We start from the raw sequence: 12733 nt of genomic DNA, 5'->3' as shown, positions 1-12733 counted from the left end.
CAAGCTTTTGGAGTGCTGCTCCTTCATCAAGTGAGTCACTCAGGCAGCAGGGCAGCCGGTGGGAACCCCGTGTATGTCTGCCTCCACCTCAATTAATCCCCTCCCCTGAACAGTCACAACCCTGTTACAACACTCACATCATCACTGACGTGTGGCCTGGGTTCCTGTAACGATGGCAGTGACTCCCTCACGACCCTACTTTTCAGTCGGATTGTGATTGGCCAAATTTGGGACGGAGACGGGAAATTTCTTCACCCTTATGAGAGATTTTGCATTCTGGGAGGGCCACAGATAGATACAAGATTGAGATTGATCGATTTTTGGGAATCGAGAGATATGAAAGTGGCAGGAATGGAGATGTCGAAGTTTAATGAAGTTCATTGAAGCAAAGAGCAGGCTGAAAGAACCATGTAGCTCACTCCCACTTCCTTTTTTTATCCTTAAACTATGCACAGGCTGGCTGCCGTGTTTCCCTGCTTAACTGCCATCACTGAACATTGGAACGATAGAATGTGTGTGAAGACTTTGAGATGCTGTGAGAATGTGATAAGAAATTAAATAAATTCAATATTTTTCTTTCTTTCAGAATCACAGAGGCACTTTTACCAAGTTTATCCTACTGGCTTCTAACTGGGGGTGGGGAATGTGTGGGTGGGAGAGAATTACTGAAGCTGATAGTTCAAGAGAGATCAGCTGACATTACTCAAATGCATTCATTAAATAGCACTGCGTTCAAGCACTTCTCATTTTAAACGATCGTGAATTTGCCTTTGCTTACATTGCCACAGTCTCTGATAAGACGCAAGAACGCATGCAGGAATCATGATATGTGATTGTCCTGGGCCCATGACCTCTGATGTGGACAGCACATTGACTTTACACTGCTTCTAATTTACAAAGTTGTAACTTGTAGTGAATGCTGATGAGTAGATGACTGATTCATGCAGAGTTTCGATGGGGGTGGTGGGGGGGGGAGGGGAGTGAAGCGGTTGTGGGGAGATGGGTGCACAGTTGTGAGAGGATGAGACAGGTTAAAGCTCAACTGTACAACTTAAAGCCAGTTTGCATTTTTAAAGGCGAGTTGGGAAAAGTGCTGAAAATAATTGTGAATGTTAATGCAACACAGAAAAGACATAAGATTGGCACGACACAGCAGAGAATGGGCTTGAAGATTTTTTGATATTGCAATGGAAAGAGATGCCATCTATCCACATGGAGCATAAAACACAAGCTTTGCAAAGGCACTGGAAGTGTTGCTGCTGGTGCCAGTTCAACCCTGAGGAACTGGATACACAACCGCAAGAAGTTCAATGAATTATCAAGATCCATGAACGTAACTCCAAATGCTATATCCCACCAAGTGCACCACTAGCTTCACACACTACTCAATTCACAACGTGCCTCCTCTGACCCAACAGCAATCTCGCATCCCAATCACTCATGCCTAACATTTATAGCTTCACGTCACTCTCAGAACTCGGCACTGTTGCAAGGCTCACACACCCACATCTCATAGCTTGAACATAACTGCCAGATATTCACTACATCGCCCAAGCACATTGCACCACAGTTACTTCCCACTGTCTTGAAGAACAAGGTAGTGCATGAGCAGACAGAGCAGCATTTAAACAGCGGGAGACAGGCACAATTATTTGACGTCAGTCAAACCCATGGAGGAAGTGTTGGTCTCCATCATCGGAGTGATGGTGGCTGGAACTGTGGAACACTCATACCTAATCCACCTACTCATATCCCCCTTTTCCCTCGACTGAAAATCTCTTTGAATTTACAAGCTGCAGATGGTGGGAGCATGTGTCTCTTTCTGTCACACGAACTCTGTGCTGATCACCTTTCAGGTGCCAAAGAACGTCAATCTGGTCAAGACTCAGAAATAGAAAAGAAAGAAGGAACTGATTAAGGAGACCTTCCACCTGCAGAGACGACCTCTGTGTCCACCTTGTCAAGGCCCATCAGAAACCTATATGTTTTAATGAGACCGCCTCTCACTCCTCTAAACTCCAGAGAGAATATAGGCCAAATTCGCTCAGCCTCTCATCATAGGACAATCCTCTTATCCCAGGAACCAATTTAGTCAACCTTTTCGCTGTGTCGCGTTCAAGTGCAAGTGTATCCTTTCTCAAATGTAGAGACCAGAGCTTCACCCTGTTGGATTGGATGGATTAACCTCCTGCTGTGAGTTCCTCCTCCTCCTCCACTCTCTTCCAGCAGCTTGTCCTACTCTATGTCCCCTCTACTTATTCTCCTCGTTATGTTGTAGGCCAAAGGGGATGCATTTACTGTGCCCTTGTCTAAGTGATTGTTTGGCACTGAGTCCTTGAAGTCAAGACAGGACATAGCATATCAGCACGTCATGCCACTCTCTCTAGACTTGAAACAACCCTGCATACCATCTATAAACTCAGCAACGATCAATGAAAATCAGTCAGCAATGAACCTGAATGCCATTTGCTCATCCATTTGGTGGTGAGAGGGTCCTTCCTGCAGCTGATTGATGTTGAACTGACTGTGGTTAAGGCAGGGCTTTAGTTGGAGTGTTGATCCCCAAACTATCAGCACTGGCATTAAATTGGCATGAGATATTGATTTGCAATTTGATCTGCTAACTCTGTGTACTTCCATCTCTGCACGCGGGCTAACTTAAATGGCATCTGATACAGTAGGCATCAGCAAAGTGTGCGCACTCACTGAGAAAGCCATTGTGGAGGCAAAATGATACTTGTAGGATGGAATTCTCCCCCCAAAATTCTAAGTGTTGAATTTGCGGGAAAACTGAAGTAATTCACGCTGCTTTTTTTAAGTGGGAGTTTGTACTAGAATCTCCCACACCCTGTGAAAAGCAGAGGCCACCATTACGAATATCATTAGATTTCAGGGGGCGGGGCCTATTCCTGCCTGGGAGACTGAAACCAGTGGGTCTCTGTGTATACGCAGTGGCCCCGCACTTTCAGCCTCCCGCTTGCCAGCCAGCTGGATCGCTGACCAGCCCGGGACACATGCAATGCTGCCCGATTGCGGATTCCTTGACCATTCCTGGGCCAGTCCATACCCTCCTCCCTCTTGGCCCGTCCTGATCTCCAGCCCTCCCTTAGTGCCAATCCCCTCAGCAGACTCCCACCACCCCCCTACTTGCCCCTCCTCCTCCTCTCCCGGCAGACCAACCTTCCCCCCCTCCCCACACCCTGGCAGATCCCACTCATCCCCAGCCTGCCCCGCTTGCTGGTCTCCCTCCCATCCCCATCGATCCCAATGCAGAGTGGCAGCGGGACCCCGCACTCCCACTGATCACCCCTAAGCCCCAACCCCTTGGCACTGCCCAATGGACAGTGCCAGCCTGTGCCCCTTGGGCATGGGCTCTTTGCCCCTTGGGTAGTGCCAAGGGACACAGGCTGGCACCACCAGGGTGCCCATGCCCAGGGGCATCATCTCTGCCATCTGATTCCCCCCCAGGGGGCCCGGATTGCCCCCCCGCTTCTCCCCAGCAGGGTCAGGCCACTAGCTCTCTGAAGATGGGAGCCAGGGTACTCCCCCCTGGAGTGAAACACTCTAGTGGGGTGGGAGATGCGGGAGGTGAGCGGACCCAGAGGATTCAGTCCCAGGCCCACTAATAGCATTTAAATGATATGTAAAATAGAACTGAGATCTATCCCTGCCTCTCCGCAGATTTCTGGCTTAGAAATCCAGCACTGGGAGATGCTAGCAGGGCGCAAATGCTCGCGGGAACCCCGTGAATTGCCCCCGCGCGATTCTTCTGCCCCGCTGCACGAGAAAATTAGTAAAGTGGGATGGGGGAATTTAACCCCATTGGATCAGAAGTGTAGGCTCCACAAAGCCAAACTTTGTAGCCAATAACTGTTGGAAGCCATTTTCTTTCTTCCGTTTGTTTGCTTATTTGTTTGATTTTGATTTGGTTTATTGTTGTCACATATGGTGAGAAGTATTGTTTCTTGCGCACTATACAGACAAAACATACTGTTCATAGAGAAGGAAAGGAGAGAGTGCAGAATGTAGTGTTACAGTCATAACTAGAGTGGAGAGAAAGATCAACTTAATGCCAGGTGAGTCCATTCAAAAGTCTGACAGCAGCAGGGAAGAAGCTGCTCTTCCATCGGTTGGTACGTGACCTCAGACGTTTGTATCTTTTTCCCGACGGAAGAAGGCGGAAGAGAGAATGTCCAGGGTGTGTGGAGTCCTTAATTACACTGGCTGCTTTGCCGAGGCAGCCGGAAGTGTAGACAGAGTCAACGGATAGGAGGCTGGTTTGCATGATAGACTGGGCTACATTCATGACCTTTTGTAGCTCCTTGCAGTCTTTGGCGAGCAGGAGCCGTACCATTCATTTGTTCATACGTTCATTCTCACTGCCAAATAAAGATTATAAGAATAAGAAGAAATAAATAGAAGAAATTGAGTTTATTACCATTCTTTTTTTATGGCACAATGATTGGATTGCTCTTGAGTTTCACACTGGTGTCTATGGAATGGATTCAGTCTTCTGGGGTGAATTGTATCGGGTGCCATTTTTGTGCAAACATTAGCAGTGAACAGTGAAGTTCTGCGGCTAATTTGCAGAGTCGGCAGGCAGTTCCTGAGTTTAATCAGCGTTGAATGTTGACTTGATGCCAGTGTGGAGCTCAGTACTGCAGCGAACATCCCCTCTTAACCTCACATGGCTGAACATCTGTTCTTCAGCAGGAAGGAGGTCCGTCCACCCGCAGTGCCATTTAGAGGGATCAGCAGCGAGGAGTTGTTAGTCGTCAGTGAGTTAGTGGTTGATATCTTCTGGCTGTGGCAACAATTCAACACGTCTCGGGTGCTTTCAGTTTAAATTTGCAGCGCTTCAGGGAATGGTATGGTTGGTGCTAAAGGATTTTTTTGCTGATTTCTGCACAAACTAGGTGCTCCCAATTATCAGAGCCTGAAGAATGGTCAGGAGCCATGTAAATCAGGAGGAGGAGGGAGAGCAGGGACTTGAGCAAGAAGCCTTATCCAGGGTGTTCAGGAGGCAATTCGCCCATCTAAATCTCAGGAAGGAATAACTTTTGAGATGGCATTATATGGCAAGTCCCTTGGAATCAGGAGGATGAAGAAGAGAAAGCAAGGAGGAACCCCAGAGAGTCGATTTCTTTCTGGGATGTCCATGAAGAACTCGTCCAAGCCTGAACCCAGTGACCATAATGTCAGTTCCCCATTCAATGCCTTATCTTCCCTGCCAACAACCATCAAGAATCCACAAAACTAAAAGTAATCACAAAATACACATTGCAAATGAAACTTTGAAATCAAATCATGCCATATTTCACACAGAAGTCAATGAATTACCCTTCTGAGTTCTCCTTATGCTTGTCTTCCATCTGCCATTACCTGGTCCATTGTAGTTCCTACCCTGCAGCATGACTGGCAGAAGACTGTTCAGTTTCACTGGACAAGATAACAGTTGGCCTGGAAAATGACCTTAAACAATTCTGGCCTCAGATTGCCTGCTGAACCACCTTGGCGTGACTGGCTGGCTGATGAGCAGCCACAAAGGCGCTGATGGTGGAGGGAGAACAAATGCTTTCATCTGAAGAGATGACTTATGGTCCATGGAGCCACCCAGCCAGGATCAAACAATCCTTGTCTTCTGTTGGAGGGCAGATTTCTGCATGCCCATGACATCCTGCAAGCCCCGTTGAATGTGGGAATCGACAGCCATGAGGCCGACAGTCCAATGTTGCGTCTGAGTGTCCACTGCAATGTGCACCTTGCTCCATGCTAGTGCTGGATTCCTCCACCCCATGATGACAGGCTCCATGACACACCTCCATTGAAGTGCTCGTCAGAATCCTGTGCACTGGAACGTGTCTGTGACTTTGCCTTCCAGCCCTGTGTCTCACCGTACGCAAATCTCATCTCAGGTCGATCCTTTAAGCTATGGAATCTCTAACCTTGGCTGCAAGTGTGAAATCGAGTAATGGTGCTGCCTCTTATCATCACTGTCATGTCAGTGTTTCTCCACTGCATGGTCAGGTTGGAACTCTTGGGTATCAGAAAGGAAAGTAAGTAAAGGATAGGGTTGCGGTGAGGGGTATGTAGTTGGGAGAGATAAGAGGTGCCAGCTGTAGCTTTTAAATTGTAAGGGAGTGGGGAGGATATGGATTACGAGAGAGAGGAATAGATAATCAGGAATGCCATCATCTTTGTTAGTTTGGTCCTATTACTGGCCAAAGTTTCAAGAATGGTCATCCCAATAATGATCAGCCCCGTCGCCTTCATGGTGAGCCCCTTGCAGTCATGCCTGTCCACCCATGTTAGTTCCTGTTGCCTTTGATTGTGCATCAATCATATTGTTCATCAAGAGAGAAGGGTGTGTGGCCGTGGGTGTAGCCCAGTGTGTTTGGGTGGCGGTCCTGCCATAGTCGAATAGCTGACAACGTGTGCAGGCTCTGAGATGTGAACATGTGAATGTGAGGGTGAGGTGAGGCGTGTGAATGTTAGATGCGGAGTGCTTCTCGTTAAAGGTGGGTGAGAGGTGGTGAATTGAGCAGTAAGAGGGAAATGGTGTTTGATGATCCATTCACTGATCTTCCTCTGAGGCCCCTGAATCTTTTGCGGCACTGCATCCAGGGCTTCAGGACAGGACCCCTGACATTGACTTCCATAACTCTCTACCTCTGTTACCTTGTGAGCGTGTTTTTGGAGGGTCTCTGTGTCGCCCTGCAGATACATCACCTTGCTCCTACTTTCCACCTCCTCCACCAAGACCTCAGGGTAGCTTCGGAAAACTTGGCATCCCGCACTCTCCCATGTTGCCTCATTCCCCATGGTTTCCGAAGTCAAGTCCACTTCCTATGTCACTGTCAACACCTGCACTAGTCACAATGCCCAAAACCTTTAAGAGGTGTAGAACAGTGATGTTGGGAAATTATAATTCTGGGGCCCCTACTGATGTGTGTAGCCCATGTACATCATGCTTACTACAGGCTGTGTGGCACAGCCATTCAAAATAAGCAAGCAGCAAAGTTGCTGTGTTTTACCTTGAGAGGTCTGTTAAATAAGCATCTCAATCTCCGCGTTGATGTTTGGGGGCTATCCAATCCAGCTAGAGTGTACAGCCTAAAAATGTTGATGGCCAGCTCGGAGATATTCTCAATGGATCTAACTGAGAGGGTCAGAATTAGGGACGGAAGGCAGAATTTTATGGTCCCCTGCAGTCAGGGGTGCATGTAAAATCTTCTGGGTGTCTCCCCTGCTTCCTGCTGCACCGTCCCTGACCTCAACTCCACAAATCATTTTGTGGCATGGCAGCATGGCACAGGTAACAAGTCTAATTGATCTTTGATTACCTATTTAAATGACAAGGCTGCCAATTTTGGCACCTGCTACTCCCCGTATTATGAAGATGAACTTAGGGATGGGTGGGGGACTGGACACCCGTCCTATTTTATGTGCCCCCTCCCACCCTCAGTTGAATACAATACAGCTCACCATCACCCCTATCACCATACACCTCTGTATTTCATATGTGGACTTTTGTCCTGCCTATTAGCATTAAAAGCTTCTGACCTCAGAATAAGCGATGGGGTTCTGCATCCTTTAGAATCTTGCTTTGCCACTCTTCTGCCGATAGATCATGGACCTTGAAATTTCAGGCCCATGAAGTTACAGAATCATGATATTGTTAGAACGCAGAAAGTGGGCATTCAGCCTATCATGTCTGCACTGGCTCTCCAAATGACCAACTTACAGTGCAGTTCTCCTGCATTGCCCATAACCTTGCATTATCCTCTTTCTCAGATGACGGTCAAATGCTCTTTATAATGCTTCGATTGAACCTGCCTCCATCACTTTCTCAGGCAGCACATTCTGGACCTTAACCACTGGACGTGCGATAAAGATATTTTCTCAAACTGCTTTTGCCTTTTTTTTGTTGCCAATTATTTTAAATCTGTGCCCTTTCATTCTTATCCCTTTCACAAGCGGCAGGGTTTCTCCCTAGCTACCCTTTGTAGATTCCTCATAATATTAAATGGATCTATCAGATCTCCTCTAAGACTTCTTTTCCCCAAGGAAAACAGTCCCAACTTCTCTGAGCTATCTTAATATCTGAAGTTCCTAATCCCTCGAGCATTCTTGTGAATCTTTTTGTCATTCTGAATCATGCTCATTAATTGTTTTAAGGGGTTAGCAAAGGCAATATTTGTGTGTTAAAACTACGTGAATAATATTTGCTGTAATCAATTAAAGGCACCTAATTAATATTTATTAACTATCCACCACTTTACCATAAGTAAAGGCAATCAAGCAGTGGTAGAGCACAATCTCCAGAGTGCTAAAAATGGGCAGTAGCCAAGACAATTCAACACTATGATAATAATAATAGAATCTTGCTATCAGTGCCATTGATGAATAGTTCAAGAAAGGCATACTTTAATTCAGTCCAAACTTCTTCTTAATGCTAAACTTAATGCTTAATGTTAATGTTTTCTTTCATGGGCAGAATTTCACAGTCGCCCACTGGTGGCTACCCAATGTGTGGAGGAGGGACATACAATTCTGTGGGTCTTCTTCCCATTTACCCGAAACCTAGCTGCAGTTTCATGGGAGGCGGAGGGGTTGGAAAGGCTGGGGGGAGGTGCTGGTGAGTCTTAGGCCGGCTGCCGGCCAACTCTCACCTCAACTGAATCACAGAATCTTAACAGTGCACAAGGAGGTCATTTGTCTTATCGAGTCTGCACTGGCCCTCTGAAAGATCATTTCACCTCGCCCCACTCCCCTGTCTTATCCCCATAATCATGCACACTCTTTCTTTTCAGATAGCAGTATGATTTTGTTCTGAATATCTCAATCGAACCTGCCTCCATCACCTACCAAAGAAGTTCATTCCAGACTCCAAGCACACACAGGATGAAAAAAGTTTTTCCTCGTGTCACTCTTACTTCCTTTGCTCTCATTCCTGATGCTCTCTGCAATGAGAACAGTTTCTCGCTACTTGCCCTGCCCAAATGCCCTCAGGATCCCAAGCTTCCTGTCAGCCTCCTTTTCTTCAAGGGGAACATTCTCATCTTCTCCCACCTACTTTTCAAAGCTACAGTTCTTTATCCTTGGAATCATTCTGGTGAACCTCCTCTTTACTCTCTGCAATGCTTTCACATCCTTCCTCAAGTATAGTGCCCTGAACTGGATGCTGTACTCCACATGAGGCTTAAATAGTGTCTTATGCAAGTTGCAAGTTCAGCATGACCTCCTTACCATTGTACTCAATGCCCCTATTAATTAAGCCCATAAAGGCTACTTCAGGCCGGCATGAAGAGATGAAACTCAGGATGGCAGAAGCCCAGCAGATTAGCCTATGCAGGGCTCAGTCAGTAAGGACTCCCTCTCATCCCTTCCCACCACCCTCACCCCTCACCACACCATAGGTGCCTCCTCTCAATTTAGCCTTTGCAACCCATTGCCCCTCTTCTCATGCACCCCTTGCAAAGTCATCCCACCCTGTTCCCTGTTCCGAAAAGAGCCCCAGTGCTTGCTTTGCATGAAGATCCTGTCTCCTCTATGCTGAGACCAGATATAGTCAGGGCAATAGCCATTGTTTCTGGTGGCAGTACTGGGACTGGAAAACTCCCAGAGACAGAGGTCCGGCCTCAGATCCAACTAGCACTCCACAGAGCATCAACTGACTGCAGGGCCTGTGTGTCCCAGTGACTGTTTCAATGGCAAGGCAGGAAACACCTCTGTCCAAACAACTTTGCCCCATATGTTTTACCACCAAATAGTTTTGACCCAGTCACGCAGGCACTGAGGGGAATTATTGTTTCTTGTAACTAAGGTAACTAATGCGTCTTAAGTCAAGTGTCAAAATGTGTTCTTGTCAGAATGATTACCTATTGAGATCAGTTCACACCGTTGCCCTCAGTAACTCTGTTGAGCTAATTTCATTTGTTGGCATCAGCGGGACTTACAATTTAAATGAATAAAATAATTTAACTGAAAAGACCAAATTTTCTTTGATGTGATGCAACTGAAATGATACGTTGACACGTCAAGAAGTGAACACAAAGGTTCACCATGTTTACCTTGCACATATTTGAGTTTGGCTGTGCATTCAGCTGCGTGAGGCATCAGCTATTTACCATGGGTTTTTGAACTCCTCCGTATACCTAATCCTATTCTTCCTCAGTTATTAGTATTTTGATTTAACCGGGAACTCTTGTCTCACTTCACAGGTTCAGGACGCAGTGAAGTGTAGAGTTGTAGATCGACAAGAGGAGGGGAATGGAGACTCGGGGGGATCATTTCAAAATGGACATGCACAATTAATGGTATGGACCTCTGTGCTAAACAAACACAAAAATACCACGCTTGTGTTGAATGCTTATCGACCTTTCTTGAATGATTGCTTGTGAGAAATATTGGAGCACGTTTTGCCGTGCTGGCCGAGGATTCTTTCAATCTAGTTTTTAATGTTTCTCCCAGGAGGTAACACATCTGCTGCTGGGTGGAGAGTATTGTATTGCATAGCAAAATGAGACAGAGTCAGTTGACCCACTGACTTTTAATTTATGCCCATCCTTTATTGGGTATATTCATATTTGCAATTTAACATTCTTGACAAAAACACAACTGTTAGTTTGATCGATGGTGCTTTATATATGAGTCTATAGTGAAACCAAAGGATTCACCATTCTCATGGGTTATAGCTGGAGATATTAAGTTTCACCTGGAGAAGTCCTCACCCCACATCCATACCAGTAGGTTCCAGAACTACTGAAGCTATCCACTTATGCTTTGTCAGTATGATCATTGGAAAAATGAAACCTTGGTTATAAAGCGAAGAAGAGAAATAATATTTTCTCCCATCCCCATTCTCTTTACTCTTTAGAGGTGTCACGGTGGCAAAGTGCATATTACTGCTGCCTTACAGCACAGGGCCCTGGGTTCAATTCTGCCCTCGGGTGACTGTCTGTATGGAGTTTGCACATTCTCCCCGCGTCTGCATGGGTTTCCTCTGGGTGCACCAGTTTTCCAAAAGACGTGCGGTTTAGATTGATTGGCCATGTTAAATTTCCCCTGAGTGTCAGGAGGGCTAACGAGGCAAACACATGGCATTATGGGGATAGGGGTTGGGTTGGATTGTTATCAGTGCAGGCTCGATGGGCCAAATGATCTCCTTCTGCACTGTCGGGATTCTGTGATGCTAGTCTTACTCGCAGTATGTTTCTGTGGGATAAACATGTAAAAGTGAGGGAAACACAGACAAGCAAGAGACCATGAACGATTCTTCCAATTTATTAAACAATAGATCTGAACAATCCTTTCATCAGGAGTCACTGAAAGGTGACCTCCTGAGTAGCTAACGAGTGTCAGAAAGTAGCTCGAGATGATGGGGCATCACAGTTGTGATCATTCCTAACCTTAACCATTGTCTGGACACTGCATAACGATCAGGAACACTGGCCAATCCACTTTTCCTTTACCTGAAGCTAGCTGTAGTGCTGTTACTTCCAGCTGGAATCAGCTAATAACAAAATTTAGAACCTTCTTAATATGTCTCCCCGTGTCTGGGGAGTATCAATGAATTTGTCCCTTAAATGGAGGAGGAAATTGTCAAGTCATTCAATTGTGGTTTGTGTTCATCAGATAATTAAAAAGGGAAATCTTGGCTATTATTTGTTGCAGTGACATTGTTAGCAACAAAAAGGGTAAAAGCTAAATGGAAAATGCTGTGCGTGCAACAAATGGTCAATCCACTATTTTGTGAGCTCGCTCAAATTGAGCTTTGCACCTAAATACTATCAAAGTATTGGGTAAGTAAGGTGGGAGGAGGCTCATATCCTTCATGAAGCAAAAGCATGGACCTGTTGGGCTGAATGGCCTGTTTCTGTGCTGTAAATGTCGTTGTCCACCAATTGATTAGTTTCAACTGTTTGACTCAACTGCAATGAAAGCTCAGGATTTCATTCCTTCAAACAGTCAGTATGAAACGCCCAAGGCTTAACATTCCCTGAAGCACTGTTTCCAGTGCTGTAAGGTAAATATCTTGATTGGAAGAGTGTAAGAATCTGTGTGCAAATGAGTCAGGCACCACGACACTCTGGAGCACTTTCTAATTTTTGATGAAAAATTCATTTCAAATCATTTTTAATAACCAACAGAATGTTAATGGTCAGTATTGAACATAAAGGGGGTGGTGGGGGTGAGCGGGCAGCACGGTGGCACAGTGTTTAGCACTGCTGCTTCACAGTGCCAGGGACCTGGGTTCGATTCCCAGCTTGTGTCGCTGTCTGTGCGGAGTCTGCACATTCTCCCCGTGTCTGCATGGGTTTCCTTTGGGTGCACAATTCGAAAAACATACATTGACCATGCTAAATTCTCCCTCAGTGTACCCGCTGGAGTGAGGCAACTCAGGGATTTTCACAGTAACTTATTGCAGTGTTATTGCAAGCCTACTTGTGACGTTAGTATATATATTAAAAATATTATCATAATTCGGGGCAGGAATGGGCTATTCAGCCCAACAGGTCTGATTATGGCCTTAATTCCACTTTTTTGCGTACTCCCATAACCAGCGACTCTCTTGTCGGTCAAAACTCAGTCTAGCCTCGAGTAAATTCACTGACAAAGCTTCTGCTGCTCTCTTGCGGAAGAGAATTGCAAAAACTGCCCCCTTGAGAGAAGAAATCTCCCCTCGTCCCCATTTAAAATAGGAGGCCTTTTATTTTTAAAGCTTGCCCCC

At 46.0% G+C, this 12733-nt stretch overlaps 1 protein-coding gene across 9 annotated transcripts in view; it reads left to right on the top strand.

The window, feature by feature from the left end:
• Positions 1–12733, top strand: part of adgrb1a (adhesion G protein-coupled receptor B1a) — a 299558-nt gene that overhangs the window by 240675 nt on the left and 46150 nt on the right. For all 9 annotated transcript variants that reach the window (XM_080194597.1, XM_080194594.1, XM_080194593.1 and 6 more), the window contains one exon: positions 10224–10319. In XM_080194597.1, coding sequence (XP_080050723.1) covers positions 10224–10319 — 96 coding nt within the window. The remainder of the gene's footprint in view (positions 1–10223; positions 10320–12733) is intronic.

Source organism: Carcharhinus amblyrhynchos, chromosome 8 (assembly GCF_965287045.1).
Source record: "Carcharhinus amblyrhynchos chromosome 8, sCarAmb.v2.hapA, whole genome shotgun sequence".
Lineage (NCBI taxonomy): Eukaryota > Metazoa > Chordata > Chondrichthyes > Carcharhiniformes > Carcharhinidae > Carcharhinus > Carcharhinus amblyrhynchos.
The sequence above is the reverse complement of the archived record's forward strand: the minus strand, read 5'-3'. Positions and strand labels throughout refer to the sequence as shown.